Source organism: Toxorhynchites rutilus, chromosome 2 (genome assembly GCF_029784135.1).
Source record: "Toxorhynchites rutilus septentrionalis strain SRP chromosome 2, ASM2978413v1, whole genome shotgun sequence".
NCBI classification, from domain to species: domain Eukaryota; kingdom Metazoa; phylum Arthropoda; class Insecta; order Diptera; family Culicidae; genus Toxorhynchites; species Toxorhynchites rutilus.
In genome coordinates this window covers 16,729,053-16,745,827 of record NC_073745.1, presented here as the reverse complement: position 1 = coordinate 16,745,827, position 16,775 = coordinate 16,729,053, and the positions used below count along the sequence as shown (strand labels likewise).

The 16,775-nt window shown below is 37.6% G+C and overlaps 1 protein-coding gene across 3 annotated transcripts in view; it reads right to left on the bottom strand.

The window, feature by feature from the left end:
• The window catches only part of LOC129764144 (uncharacterized), a 290,258-nt gene that overhangs the window by 204,435 nt on the left and 69,048 nt on the right, over positions 1-16,775 (bottom strand). For all 3 annotated transcript variants that reach the window (XM_055762960.1, XM_055762959.1, XM_055762961.1), the window contains exon 2: positions 13,310-14,547. In XM_055762960.1, the coding sequence (XP_055618935.1) occupies positions 13,310-13,478 (169 nt within the window). In that variant the 5' untranslated portion in view covers positions 13,479-14,547. The remainder of the gene's footprint in view (positions 1-13,309; positions 14,548-16,775) is intronic.

The following is a 16,775-nucleotide window of genomic DNA, read 5'->3' as shown; positions in this document are numbered from 1 at the left end:
ATTGCTGAACTCGGTCATTGAATTCCACCATCGTACATCATTAAAACGTCATGAATCGCACCAATTTGCGGTGACGAAATGCAGTATTCAGTGAATCGCCAAATGCTTTCGTGTGCATTCCCTCAGCTATACCAATTCAGGTTGTTTTAACCACACACTATCGGAAACAAATTTTGCAGCAGAGCGATATATGTTGATTTATGAAAACACACGCTGTACTGTTTAACTGTATCAGTTAATTTAGCAGATGAGGGAGAATAAATTAGATCTAAAAAAAGACTATTTAAAAGTATTGATAAACTACGAATTCCTTCATTGCGTTGGGCTTTTTTTCGAGAAGTGTGCTCATTGTATGTATTTCTCAAAATTGAAGTTTTATAGCATTAATTATTTCATATACACTCAGCGAAACATCGTTTTTTCTACTTAAAAAAGATAACTTTGTGAAACACTCTGTCCAACTTCTATAAGACCAGGTGATGATCTTGCTGCTTTGTGTCATTGTGAACAAACAATGCTTCGATTCATATTCTAGTGTGTAGGTATTGGTGACTACCATACACTGCATGATTTTCATATGTGTGTGTGCAAGCGCTGAGCGTAAACGAATGTTTTCGTATTTTCAACTGTCAAGTTTCTATAAGACCAGTTACATTTTCCGATGTTTTGATCAATTAAATCTGGAAAATGCCGAAGAGAATAGTCGGAGAGAGAAGAAAGACAAATCGATGCATTTCACCAAGAAAATTTCGGTATCAGAGAAATTTATCGTCGTATTAGACAATCCCATCCAGTAGTGCTCAAATGAACCGACAGTGGGACATGGTATGTTGTGACAAAGAATGTTTCCAAAAGAATACATTTTGCTATATGCCATAACGAAAAATACTTCAATGTATAGGTATGTAATGTATGTCTTCACTGACGAAAAAAAGTTCAATTTGGATTGTCCTCATGGTTTCAACGGGTACTGGCGTGATTTACGGAAGAAGGAACAGTATTTTTCAACCAGGAATTTTGGTGGAGGCTCGTGCATGGTTTGTGCCGGATTCTATGCATCCGGAAAGCTCAAGATAGCTTACACATCATTCAAGGATTACACATATGTTCTGGAATCCTCTCCCCTACTGTTTTTGCGTGGATATCGTCACAAAAATTTCACATTCCAGCAAAGCAATGCTACTATTCATACCAGCAAGTAAACTAAGCAATGGATTAAGGACCAAAAGCCTATTTTTTTGGACTGGCCGGCTCACTCTCCAGACTTGAATCCTGTTGAAAATCTTAGGGGGGATCCTTGTACGCAGAATCTACACTGAGGGAAAACGGTACACCACGATTGAAGAACTCAAGGTCGCAATTTCGGAAAAGTTGAAAAATATCGAGAAATCCGTTCAGCAGATTTTAGTAAATAGTATTCCAACATGAATGTTCAAGGTTATTAATCGAAATGGCAAGGTTACCAATTATTGACATGTAAATCAGCCGATCGTTTTGAATTTTTCATTGATAATACTTATGAATTTGAAAGTGGTCTCATAGAAACTGGACAGCTGGAATTATCATATTTAAGCACAATAAATAACCAAACAACTCTTTTGAACGAAATTGACGTTAAATATACTTTATTCTAAGCATTCAACAATGTATTTATATATCTTGTTGAAATTCTAACTGTTTGTGCTGCAACGAAATAGAATCAGGGTGGTCTCATAGAAGTTGGACAGAGTGTAGGTTTATTAGATGTGTGTATCAGGGTTACCAAATCTACAGGATAATCTGAATTTATTCAGATTTTTCAGACATTTTGAAACCAAGAATCTGTAGATAAATATAACAGATTTTTTTGATTTACAGATTTTTCAAAATAACGATCCAATATTAGTTATGACTTGATCTCAATAATATTTTCCCCAACTCACCAATTTCATTCATATAGCATTCGAACTAGTCTGAATGATAGTCATTTTGGCATTCGTATGTAGCGTGTGATAATGCTTACTCATGTTTAATCTAAGGCAAAAAGATGCAAAAGTCTGCGTCATCCTAGCTTTACAATAAATAAATAACACTGTTTATCTTTTTTGTAGTAAATCACAGTGAATGCGGATTTTTACAGTGATACCATCAACATCGTCAAATTCATAATAACTATGCCAACCAATATTACTAAAGCTAAGATTATGTTTCAAAATTGAACTTGAAAAAGCAGAGATGTATAACTTTGTGAGATCATGGAAAATGAACAAGATTCCTTTTTTCTTTTGTAAACTTCTGATAAGTAGTTACTAAACAATGTTTTTATATTTATACCTAAAAAATATTTGCTATAATACTTTTTCGTGTGATATCTTTCGAGTGCATCACAAAAATAAAAAGTTTGCCGTCTTTCGCAAAAAACTTAATTGCTACCCTGTCCTCGATCATCATTATTTCAAGAAATAATGATCGAACGGCAAATTGAGAGGCAGTTTTTATTACTTGATTATTATTTAATATAATAATAATAACAAGAAGTTTCATCAAATCTTTTGTAATTCACCAAATATTTCAGTATGTACTTGTAGCCTTTATTGTGTGCCCAAAACTCCTAAAAAAATCAGATTGAGACAATTTTATTCGTTAGTGAAAAATAAAAGAAAAATATCTCTCCAGATATTTTTTTCGCCATTACGTATCCACACGCATACAAAACATGTGACTAGAAAATTCAGAAACAAAGTAACTTGTAGCTTCGAAATGGTTTAATTTCACGTAGAGTTACGTGAACCGAAAATCTAACGATTGAATATGTAACCATAGAATGAAAAATCTCGGAACTCACAACTCGACCAGTCCTTGATATATCGCAGAGATGTTTGCATCAATCGATTAGAAGTATTTTAAAACATCCATTACGAGCACGGTTGCCACATATACAGAATATTCTGTATTTTACCGATTTTTCGCCAAATTTCAGATACAAAATCTGCATATACAGAATTACTGATTTTCAGCGAAAAAACAGAATTTACAGATTTTTTTTTAATTCAATTTTAAATATTGAATTTATTACAGCGCATACAGAGATACTTTGATTTATAAAATATAGTTGAACGTAACGCAACGAGATGGCTTTCATTGGAGGCCGTTGTTAAGCGAAATCTTGAACGATTTGAAAGGCTTAAACGATTTTTTTCATTCCAAGTTATGTATGACCATAATCAGTCCGCCAATCGTATATTGATTCAATTGCTCCCGTGGCCGAGTGGTTAGCGTCATAACTAACATGCCGGGTGTTCGGGTTCGATTCCCGTTCTGGTCGGGGGAATTTTTCGTCAAAGAAATTTCCTCCGACTTGCACTGTGATCACGCGTATTCTAGAGCTTGCCACTCAGAATGCATTCAAGGCGTGTTATTTGGCATAGAAATCTCAACTAAGTACTAATAAAAATGACGCAAGTAATACTACGTTGAGACGGCGAAGTTCCTCTAGGAACGTTAGTGCCATTGAAGAAGAAGAAGATATTGATTCAATTAAACAATTCAATTCTACCTTTCATCAATAAAGTCAATTGCACTTTTCAATCAAAAAGTTCTTAATTTTGCGAGCTTTATAATGAGACAAGTATGTTATTGTTGATCATGCTGAGTAACTTATGTTTTAAGAGCTACATGCAACGATTCTCTGATGCTGACTTTGATGCGAATGATTTTTAAGACTTTCTAAAGAAACCTGAGAATGTTTAAGTTGGTATCGGGAAAAGAAGCTGAAAAAGTAGAGGAAGCTTATCTTCAATTCGATGTGTTGTGACTTCTGCTTGAAATCGTGAAACTGATATCAAAGCGATTCGATTTCAACGATCCGGTTATCAAAACTGCGGTCTGATAAACCCTCAAATTTTCGTCAAGCTACCGCACCTTAATGATTCGATACGCCAATTTTGTTGAAGCAGGTAATAAACAAGACTTAGATAACGAATTCAGACTACTCAAGAAGAATCTTATGGGGCAAAAATTGAGTGACTCAGATATAACTTGCTCCCAGCTGTTGGATGTCAAAAGGCGTGATGAGATTTTTTTTGAAAGCGAAAAACTATGTATCGGCTCAGGGAGGAGCTTGAAGCATGAAATTGACGGAAAATTTGAAAGCAAAGTTCAACAAAACCATGTATAAACATCATACAAATCAGAGGATTAGAAGAAAACCTTTTTTTGATTTATTTTCTTGCTTTAATAAGACTTCAACAACGCATAAATAAGACAAATAAATTCAAAATGAAAATAAAAATTTTCATTTTTTCCCTTAAGTTCCCGATACAGATTTTTTATACAGATTTTTTATACAGATTTTTTATACAGATTTTTCGCTAAGAATACAGATATACAGATTTGTTTCAGAAAATGTTACAGAATAAAATGTGGCAACCCTGATTACGAGCAATTTGTTCTGTCAAAAACGAGCAACTACCGTGGCGGCGAGGCACAATTAATTTGTAGCTGTACGAATTATTTCGCCCCTCGGTGCAAGCAATGCGGTCGTGTATTAAACTTCTAATTCTTTTTATCTCCATGTAATTTTTAGCACGAAGTTACAGTTTTTCACCGAACAGCTGCAATGTTGCACTTTGTTCCGCCACTTATTTCCGATAAAATTACAGCTCTGGAAATGTAACTATGTAGAATTTGTTCTTTCCCATTTGATGTTGACAATTTGAGCGAATGACATTCAATTTGCAGTTCTCGAAAACAGTAATGCTAGAAAATTTTGTTTGCGCTCCACGAAAATCCGCAAAAAACACGAAAAGTTAGCAGAATCGGACTTCAAGCGGCTTCAGGAACAGAAGTTTCACAGAGCTACAGGAAGGGAAAAGGTGACAGAAATCGCACATGCAACTATCCATGTTCCCAAAAAAAAATATCTGGTTTGGAAGGCCATCTGCACCTGCGGCTGGAAAAGCGATAAATTCATCCATCCATTTTTTTCATTTCAAAGAATAGATTCACTTTTTTTTTATTTGAAGAAAAAAATGCTTAAAGAAAGAATGAGCGATATATATTATTATTCAATGTTTTTATTTCAAACCTGTTAGAAATCAAATGTTTCATAATTCATAAGAATATAATTTGATGGCTTCCATGAACGGTTCTCCCTATAAAACGACATCGATGTTTTCTATAACAACAGTTTTTATAGCGACCACTTCCTATAACGACAGACCCTATCGCGATATTTCTGTATAGATTTCTGAGAGCAATCTATATCGAACGTGGTTACATCGACTTTTTTATTCTGAACTGATTCTGAATCTTTCTACCCAAATTCATTGATCTTTTGTTACAACGTTTTATACACCCAGGTTTTTTTTACGCGGGGGATACGTACCTCGTAAAAAAAACCGCGTTGATTGGAAAATCCGCGTAAAGAAAAACGCGTTAATTGAAAAAATCGCGTAAAAAAAACCGCGTTAATAGGAAAATCCACGTAAAAATACGGCGTTAATTGGAAAATTCGCGTAAAAAAACCGCGTTATTTGGAAAATCCCCGTAAAAAAACCTCGTAATAAAACCACGCAAAAAAACCGCGTGAAAAAAAACCTGGGTGTACATACGAAGCAAGCGATTATCGAAATAAAAGGAATGCGCAGAGATAAAAAAAATGTTTTATTTAATTTGAGATCCAGTTTTTTTTTGTAACCGTTGGTACACCCAAACAAGCGTTGGCAGAAAACATGCATTTTCATGTGCTGAAAGGTGAAATGAACAAATTAAAGCATCTGCTATGGGATATGGGGGCAGACATCTCTCTCTCTTAGACCCATTGTACCCAAAAAAGTCCAAACGATGTAAACAGAGATCGCCCCAACGCCGACTGGAATGCAAAGCTCTTTTACACGGCAACGTTATCCACATAGCTACTGGTGATGTTGCATAAATGCGTGATGATATTACACCATATTACACCTCATCAAATAAAGTTGGAAAGTGTTTTTTAAGAATAAAAAGGAGAGAATAAACGAGAATCTACAACTTTCTCGGTCTGAGCCGTGTATGTGGCAAGTATGCGAAAAGCTTTAATGCGTACTCATGTTTAGAGGTGAGTGAACTGCAAAGTTCAAAGCCTCTTAAAACAACGAAGAACAAGAAGCGTGCTTATTTTCAATGTGTCTCTTGTTTCACTCGCTCATATTGATCTTATATTGCTATACCATATATATCATACAGATGCTATACCAGTATTTGAGAATAGCACATTTTCTGTTGTTTTTAGGCTCATTCAATGTAATAAATTGGGATGCCAATACATGTGATAAAAGTTTATTTTGGGTGTAGTCTAATCAAATCTAAAGTATATATGGAAACTCCAGCTTACTTATTGTGATTGTGGATTGTAAATAAATTCAAATGTTTGAATAGAATACTACGGAGATTAAAAAAATCCATTTTTAATGTTGATTGTACATATTTTTAGTGTCAAACCACTAATAATTCATCATTTTCTATATAATTCTTTTATTTTGATAAGCTCAGATAAATAGGTTTGAAAAAGACAAACCCTTAGCTATATTTTCATGCTAATATGTTAGGGTGCCAATCAATGTATGGGAAAAAATCGACCACAAAATTTTAAAAAGTTACCCTATACAAAATGTTTACCTCCTCGAAAAAACACCCTATGCCGAATTTCAACTCAATCGGACTTAAGGGAGAGTGGCGCAAAGCGGTCAAAGTTTGAATTTTTTTTAAATCGAAAAATCCCCCAAGGGAATTTGAAACGTCGAGATCTAGTGTCATCTCGAAAAAATTTTTTTGTCAAAAATCGGCATTCTGGGACTTAGTTTTTTAACATTATATTATCGTGCAAATCTACATTTTGTAGCATGTTCCGAACGAAAAATCGAGATAATTATTATATTGACACTCAAAACCATACTTTTCGTTTTGTACTCCGAAAAAAAAATAAGTCCCAGAATGCCGATTTTTGACGAAAAAATTTTTTCGAGATGACACTAGATCTCGACGTTTCATGCAATTTTGAGACATTTGGCATCAAAAAAAAAATTTCGAAAACCCCGATTTCCTTTACTCCCCCCTTGGGTGACTTTTCGATTTTCAAAAAACTCAAACTTTGACCGCTTTGCGCCGCTCTCCCTTAACTACGATTGAGCTGAAATTCGGCATAGGGTGTTTTTTCGAGGTTGTGAACATTTTTTATGAGGTAACTTTTTGAAATTAGAGATGACCATTTTCATTGGCACCCTATAATATATATTCTATGATTAATAAGGTAGGAAGCCGATTACTCGCGGTTGACTCGAGTTTAGACGAGTGACATATTATCTTCAAAAAGAGGAAATGAGGCGATCGTTCGGTGTCGTGCGCTCTCATCCGTTTAATAACCTTGCCCCAACGACACGACCAAAATTATATTGGTTTGTTCATGTTGTGTTATGTCTCGGTTATTGTTATTGTGATTGTGGATTGTAAAAAGATTCAAATATTTGAATAGGATACTACGGATATTCAAAGTTCCCTTTTTAATGTTGAATGTATTTGTTAAAGAAATAGTATTTGAAATAGAAGTAAAATAGAAATAGAATTTGTTAAAGAAATAGTTAATTTTGTGGTGAAAGGTGAGACCTGTCCTATTTTTAAAAAAATTCAATTGTGCTACAAGAAAACAATTTCAGATTAGGACGATATTTGATTGAGCAAAAAGATAAAATAGCAGGATAACATGGTTAAAAAAGATGCGATTGGCTAAGGTTTTATGACAAATTTCAACTCATTAATAAAGTGATTACGTTAATAGCTGAGGGCAATAGTCTTACTGCGGTTGGTCTAAGAATAGATCATCAACAAGAAAGAAACACTAAACGGGAGTCTAATGGGATTAAGAAATAATGTTATAGTGTCATGTCTGTTTCTCCATAGGATTTGAAAAATACTTCAAACTGGAATGTATAATATTTCAAATTTACGAATGTCGACTTTTCAGTAGTTTAGATCATATTTTAGTTCGACATTTCCAATTTCAGAGTAAACTTTTTGAAGTGATTAATGTACCTGCAGTTCACTCTAGTCACTCAGTCCTACTAAGGATTAAAAAACCAGCGATTGTTTTTTCCCCGCTCACGAAATCGGAAATAACTTCAAAATTTACTTGTTCGTTTGCGAACAAGCACACGTTTTTCGTGTTTCGCAATTGACCAGCTGCCTTAGGTATAACACGTTGAAGTTGCCTGTGTCCACCTGGACATTTTTTCCGGAATCAGCAATGATTCGCTGTCCTATCGCTCGAATCCGTCGAAAAAAGGTTACTGCACCTTCAGATTTAATTAGCGACTGTTCCGTACGAGCTACACGTTGTTATTCGATAAACTAACAAACCGTTCCGGTTGATTGCAGTTTTTCCGAGAAGGTATGCCCACCGGATCATGACCCGGTTCGGAAGTAAAAATTGTTACTTTTCCTGTTTTCTGAAAACTGAAAACGATTTTCAACCCCCGGGTTCCATGTATAAGGGTTGAGAGCGATACACGTTTAACAGTCCATTTGTTGAAACTGAACCGGGAAATCGCTCTGAAATAGGATTGAAACAAAGGAACCATATCGTTCTACATTTTTATTTAACTATCAAACACCAAAACGTCCAAAAAGCGAGTTAAATTTCTGCTGGTTTGCTTAGGACACACGCATTCAGTGAATGTACCCAACGCTTTTAATTGCATTTTAATTAAAATAATGGCGTCACAAATGAGTCCGAGGAACCGGTTTGGGGTTTCTCAGTTCTTAAGGTCGCACTTGGACGCTTTGTTCATTTCGGGTTACTGTTCAGACTGTTTGAAAGGGTGGAAATATAAGTTTCCATTTACTTAATATGTGCTTATAATATTTGAACAGCGTGAAAAAATGAGAACAAACCGGGAGAGTAGATTTTTAACAAAGCATTGTTTACCCCATCATCGAGCCCGTTTTTCGAATGTCATCCCTCATTCCTCAGGTGGAAAGGCTGCCAAAGTTTGGTCGATTCTACGCTTTCACCCTTATTTATATTTCCCTGTTCCTGGCTCCAACCAATGCTGATCAATCAAAACCCGAGCTACCAATGCTACCGATAATTAAAACGCCACAGGTATGGCAAAGCCATTGCGCTTGCCATTGCTGAAGAAGAAGTGGAGTAGCTTTAGAATTGATTTGTAGCCAATTATTTGCTATAATGTGCCTTGACACGCTAGGAACGACTTCCACGATGAACGATTGTAATTTCAACAAATCCGAAAATAACGAAGATATGTGATGAAATGGTTAAGGAAAAATGCATGTAATGATTTTCTTAATTTCTGCACTATTCCATCAAAAACTTCTACCGTAATTTCATAAAATTGTATATTAACAATTACTCTTTCAAGTAATTTATAAGTTTTGCCATTTTTGTTAGATTTTGTTCACCTCCTTACATGACTTCTTTAAAGTGTACAAATAAGCGTTGACAAAAATATAAGCGCAATATAAATATAAGTTAATTGCATGTTCATGTGTGGGTATGTTAATACAATGTAAACAACACTTTGTTTATACCGCTTCGATATTGATTGCTAACAATGCCGCACAGCTCTAACTGGCATAACATGAAGAAATGTGAGGTTACTCAAATGTTTTGAGTGATTTCAATATTGACGTGGGACTACGTCTTACCTTTCAATTTAGGGGCCTTTTTCAAAGATTCGGGTGGAAAAAGAGAAAGATTTTGAACGTTAATATGTCTTGAATTGATGGATGAATTTTGATTCCGTATACACAAATTAAGAGAAGAGATCCACATGTATGTTTTTGTCCGCGACATATATAGTGGAAATAGTAAAACAAGTGAACAATGTAGCGATGAAAAAGGTCGATTTTACTCGTACATGTTTTCTAATGCGACAAGCAGCATTCCTTCATTCCATTCAATTCGAGAGTAAGCTTACATGGCATGGCTTCTGGAAATGTAGTGGCTATGCCCATTTTCGCGCAGCTCTGAGAATTATGTTACATCGAAGCGCGATGCATATATAAGAGGCTTTAAACTAGAATGTTGTGTGGGCCGAAGATACAACATTCTAGTTTAAAGCCTCTATAATTCAACACTACTACTACTACAACATTCAGTAAACCCCCGACCTGCATGATGATGAGTGTTGAGAGTTTGAACGGCACGACACGACAATGTACATAACAACAACATTCCCAAATAAACTCTCAACGTCACATCAAGCTGGTCGGAGTGTGACTGAATGTTGTATCTTCCGCCCTTCTCTTATACATGCATCGCGCTTTGATGCAATATGATTCTCTGATCGGCACGAAAATGGGCATAGCAACTACATTCTCATATAGAGAATTACGCGAAGCGAAGTGCGAAGTGAGAAGGTTCCACATCTCTCCCGTTATGTCCACAACATTACCCACCCGTCTTTCGTATTTTTTTTTTTTTGGGGAAGGGCTTTTATTTTTGTCAACGCATATTTGCACACATTAAAGAAGTCATGTAAGGGTAGGCTGATCAAATAGTTCAGAAATAAAAACGGGACGAAAATTTTGACGTAGGACCACGTCTAACGGTACTTCTTTTTTTTATTATTAATTCGTTTATTTTTTCAGGCTCAGTAACTTAAATACGGTACTTCATGAGGGTAGTATTAAGAATGTATTGGTCTACATAGATTGACAACAAATAAATGAATAAAATTAAATAAAATCCAAACACTGAACATGTAAGAAAAAATGAAAGATTTCGAATGTTTGTAACTCGAGCCTTTCTTAATAGATCGCAAAGATGTTTACAACAATTGGTAGGAAGTATTTCTACGCATCTATAGAACGTTTTTATTCTTGAGATAAACAATTGAATAAATGTGAAATGTCAAGCATCATCCAAACGCGCAAAGTGCCACGCGTTGGTCCAATTTGTGCTCCTCAAATGGTTCCGACCAAAAGGAGCAACCAGAGTAACAGCGGAATATAATTTGAATACAAATGATACATTGAATCGTAAGCCCCATCCCTTGTGGTTCATTATTGATGAAATAAATTTGGCAGTTGCTTTCCGAAAATATCATTCATTTTTTAACCTCGAAGCAGAGATCATACGCTAAGGCCACCGCTCCAGCATAACCAAGAATATCATTGGGCTTTATTCCAGTTTACAATGCACGGTGAAAACGAAATGAATTGTATCCGCCATTACAACGGTATGATGCCGACATATTAGTTTTGCACTAAAATGCATCATTATAATATAAAATTATCTTCAGATGCAAATTTTGTAAGAGATTATTTTACCACATGAAGAAAACCAAAGTTGTCCATTCATACTGAACACTAATTTCATACGGAGAAGTTACTTTTCATTCATAATTTCCATTTAAAATGTGTTCATTCTGCCTGAAACCCCATTATTATCTTAGACGCTTCACTAAGCGTAGCTTAATGGTTTGCCGTTTATTTGGTTTGCCGTTTATTTTAATGGTTTGTAGTGGGTAGCGGTAGCAGCGGCCAACGAGTTTTAATTTTGTTGACCATCCAACGAACAACCGGCCCCAAATGTTTCACAAAAGAATCATTACAATACAATTTAATGCAGAAAATATTAAAAAAGTAAACTGGTGGACTTATTTGTGATTTCCGTTTTCGTGTTTGTTTCCTGTTCCTGTTCCTGTTCCTGTTCCTGTTCTTGTTCCTGTTCCTGTTCCTGTTCCTGTTCCTGTTCCTGTTCCTGTTCCTGTTCCTGTTCCTGTTCCTGTTCCTGTTCCTGTTCCTGTTCCTGTTCCTGTTCCTGTTCCTGTTCCTGTTCCTGTTCCTGTTCCTGTTCCTGTTCCTGTTCCTGTTCCTGTTCCTGTTCCTGTTCCTGTTCCTGTTCCTGTTCCTGTTCCTGTTCCTGTTCCTGTTCCTGTTCCTGTTCCTGTTCCTGTTCCTGTTCCTGTTCCTGTTCCTGTTCCTGTTCCTGTTCCTGTTCCTGTTCCTGTTCCTGTTCCTGTTCCTGTTCCTGTTCCTGTTCCTGTTCCTGTTCCTGTTCCTGTTCCTGTTCCTGTTCCTGTTCCTGTTCCTGTTCCTGTTCCTGTTCCTGTTCCTGTTCCTGTTCCTGTTCCTGTTCCTGTTCCTGTTCCTGTTCCTGTTCCTGTTCCTGTTCCTGTTCCTGTTCCTGTTCCTGTTCCTGTTCCTGTTCCTGTTCCTGTTCCTGTTCCTGTTCCTGTTCCTGTTCCTGTTCCTGTTCCTGTTCCTGTTCCTGTTCCTGTTCCTGTTCCTGTTCCTGTTCCTGTTCCTGTTCCTGTTCCTGTTCCTGTTCCTGTTCCTGTTCCTGTTCCTGTTCCTGTTCCTGTTCCTGTTCCTGTTCCTGTTCCTGTTCCTGTTCCTGTTCCTGTTCCTGTTCCTGTTCCTGTTCCTGTTCCTGTTCCTGTTCCTGTTCCTGTTCCTGTTCCTGTTCCTGTTCCTGTTCCTGTTCCTGTTCCTGTTCCTGTTCCTGTTCCTGTTCCTGTTCCTGTTCCTGTTCCTGTTCCTGTTCCTGTTCCTGTTCCTGTTCCTGTTCCTGTTCCTGTTCCTGTTCCTGTTCCTGTTCCTGTTCCTGTTCCTGTTCCTGTTCCTGTTCCTGTTCCTGTTCCTGTTCCTGTTCCTGTTCCTGTTCCTGTTCCTGTTCCTGTTCCTGTTCCTGTTCCTGTTCATGTTCCTGTTCCTGTTCCTATTCCTGTTCCTGTTCCTGTTCCTGTTCCTGTTCTGATACTTTTTTATCTCGTTTGAACACTTGTCTAACTCAGCAAATCGGAAGTCAAAACAAGATTATATTCGATTTCCGCTCATCAGTTACTTCTATCCATTACCTATAAGATTAGGAATGTTTGTCTTTTCCGGGCAATTGGGAGTAGAATCGCTGCAAAAAATCGAGGGTCGGTTCAGAACCACGTGGAGGTCGGTTTAGGATCACCATTTTTGAAGGTGTCGCCCCTTTTTTGGCACTGAATGAACCACACCGACCAATATAAAACATAGTTTAAGAGTTATAGAATTCACTTCGATGCCGAAGTTGCCAAAAAACGAGAATTTATGTGATGAATGCAATTTAGGGGGTCGGATCAGAACCAAGGGTAGTTTTTGATAAAATAGTCCTCAAATTGGAAAATGTTTCTAAACATCCAAAGTGGGTTATTTTTTATGCCTAACATTGTAGGTCAAGTCATGCAAGTCAAGAGAAACTTGTTTTTCCCAAAACTATACCTATCAAATTGATGTCATCGCCCTGTATCGGATGGTTTATTTAAAAAGTGTGTCAGATAAGAGAATATGGAATACTTACAGGTTTTCGTTTTCTCGGCCTTTGCGACGTGTAGATCAACAACTGCCAAGGTCGTCATCAGCAGCAGTGCCCAGTGAGCCAGCATCAGCCGGGCACTACTTGGTCGCCATCGGCGTCGCCGCCCTAAAAGCGGAGGTGGCCTCCCGGGGCCACAAGATGTCGGTGCCATAGCCCTAGAGCACCAACCCTTCCAGTTTGATGTCCAAAGTCTGTCTCACCACGTATCACTCACGGTAAGATATTTGTAGAATTTATTGCAATGTGTAATCGATTTGTTCCATTTATATTTATTGTTGTGTGCTCCTCGTGTTTCGTATTGTCAAAATACACTCAAAATCAAAAAAGTAGTTTTTGTTTTTGAAATACTCCCCCCATGTGACCAAGACCAACTATTATCGGAAAGCAAGCTTCGACTGGATTCAATTAAATTTGAATTAAATTTTGTAATTACTTCTACCCCAGTTGGAGTTGCAATTGCGCTAGATGAGAACTATTTTTGTGCGCGCCCTAACATGCACATGCACCCACCGAACAGCACACTTTTTCCCCGGTTTTGTTCACGAACGATTTGATGTGTTTTCACCCATTCACTGGCGCAGTACCGAGTTGCATTCAATGGCCGCTGTTTCCAGACCATCATCTACCGTGTCTGGGATGGGGTGGGTCAGTAAGCGCCCAGGCTGTGCTTACGACCCTCTCGAGTGTTCGCTGTGTCACGTTTGTTTGTTATTTGACCAACACTTTATTTGTGGAGCCCCATTTCAACCTCGATAAACTTTTTCCTGTTTCGTATATCGTGCTATTTCGCTACCACCAAATCGGGGCTCGTTTTTACACACTCCATTCATACATGTTCACATATACGATATATGCTATACGGGCAGTTTTGCTGATATTTTTTTTTGCGTACGACCGTGGTTTACCTACTGTGGAAAGCGGGGAAATGTTTGAGGCATTGTTTTCCCAATCTGCACAATCGTACACACTTGGCTGGCTCGGGAGGTCACTCAAACGTATCTTTTCAATCAATTGCCATAATTTATTACATCATGATAATTCTTCTGTGCTTCGGGGCAATGACGTTCACTTGTGGAAAGTTTATTTTTTCTCCATCCGATGAATTGAATTATTACCCTCGGGCCCCAGAATGGTGCATGTCGCGGGACTTATAAATTTGCTGCCATCCGCGAAATATTCGCAACACAATTTCCGATCGTCCAATTATCGCGGCTGCATGTCTGAAAATATTTACAAAAAGAAGAAAACATAAGAATTTTATCAGACATAATTTAGTGACTATGAAATTCATTCCAAGCGATTCACAACAATTCAATCATCGTGTGATTTTTTTGCAACCAGTTTGATACTTCGCTAGAAACTCTCCCTCTCTGTGGATCAGAAGCACACAATCAACTTGATTAAAAATCAACAGCCCGAATTAGATTTCCGAATAAATTTGTGCACGTCATCGCCGCTGCAAAATTTCTTTTTGGTTTATCAAGCAGAGTTCACCGTAGAAAAAAAAACAAATTGAAACGATCAGTTTAAGCAAATACCAAAAGAATCATTGCGAAACAGTGAGTTTCAGTGACCGAAATGAATTAAATTTCCATCCTCAGAAACACTTATACTCTTTTCTGTTCACTGTTTATTAAGTCTCACCAATGTTGCAAGAGAGTTCGTTCCGATTGTGTCCCACGCATATCTTGAAACATGTTATCAGACTTTTCAATTGATTATTCTACGCGACATTTTACAAATATTTTTCGTGGACTTAAAAACTAATTTTCATTTGGGAGTGAAACCTTCGTTCATTCACTGCTACTCAACAACTGATAACAATGTTCTTAATTTAATCTTATACAGGGTTTTCCATTTCGGGCTTCCGAAAGTATACAGCCCTGCGCTGACAACCGTTTGACATAACTGTCAACCAAAGCGTCATATCGTTAGTTAAATGTCTGCCATTTTACAATATGGATCGTTTTAGCATCGCACAACGTGTTAATTTTGTTAAAAATGATGAAAAACCGGCAAATGTTTTTCGAGCATTACGGACGGACTTTGGTCGTCATGCACGGCCTACAGAGCACACAATCGCTAATGTAGTGCGTAAATTCGAACAAACTGGATCCGTAGCGGATATTGTGAAACCTGTGCATCATCGTAATGTGCGTTCGGCCGAAAATATTGCTGCTGTTGCTGCCAGTGTGGAGGATGACCCGAATGTTTCGATTCCACGGCGTGCTCAGCAATTGGGCTTGTCAAACACATCATTGTGGCGAATTTTGCATTTGGACTTGCACCTACATCCATATAAAGTCTAACTGGTACAAAAATTAGAGCGTGGTGACCATGGAATGCGTCGGGCATAGGTCGATTGGGTGAACGAACAACAGCAGCAAAATGCTGAATTTTCGCATCAAATTTTCTTCAGCGATGAGGCACATTTCGAGCTCGGTGGCTATGTGAACACCCAAAATTTCCGTATATGGGGCTCAGAAAATCCACACGTGATTGTTGAGAGACCATTGCATCCGCCAAAAGTCACTGGTTGGTGCGCATTATGGTCTGGTGGAGTCATCGGGCCGTGTTTCTTTGAAAATGAGGACGGCGAGACGGTAACTGTGAATGGTGAGCGCTATGGACGCATGTTAACCGATTTTTTTTTGCCACAAATTGAAGATATGGATACGGATGACATGTGGTTTCAGCAGGACGGCGCCATGTGCCACACAACACGACCGAACATGGCCATATTGCGAACGAAATTTGAGTGACGCATAATTTCGCGTTTTGGTGATGCCAATTAACCGTCCAGATCATGCGATTTGAACCCGCTAGACTTTTTTTTGTGGGGTTATGCGAAAGACCGTGTCTATGCCAACTCTCCGCAAACTCTTGAACATTTGAAAGACAACATTCGTGAAGTTATGACCGAGATACCGCCCCATATGTGCCGAAAAGTCATCAAAAATGTTTGGCCACATTAGGACAACCCGAATGGTTCCCGGATAACCTGCAGATTGAGTTATGGAAAAGCAAAACCACACCCTTAGGTGGATTAAAACAAGTTTTTGTTTCCTAAAAAAACCCTTGAATTATTATTCAAATCACTGAAGGTGAAGAAATCATTGATTTTCTATACATTTATGTGCATATCACACTAGAAAATCATGAAAAACATAGATTGATCAATCTTGTTTTTCTTAAAACTATCGATCTTCGAGTGTGATTGTTTTTACATCCTTTTCCCCGCCTCTTCGTCCTTTGTGAGCTATCGGTTCCCTTTCATTAGAATAAGTTGAATTGTAATACATATCAGATGTAGGGATAGTTTTTAAGAATTGAGTGTGAAATGTGAGTGTGAATGAGAATGTGAGTATGAGTGTGAACATTGTTAGAATCTCCTTACATCCCATCCTTTTCCTAATGAGTAATCGGTTTCCTATTTTATTGACCATAG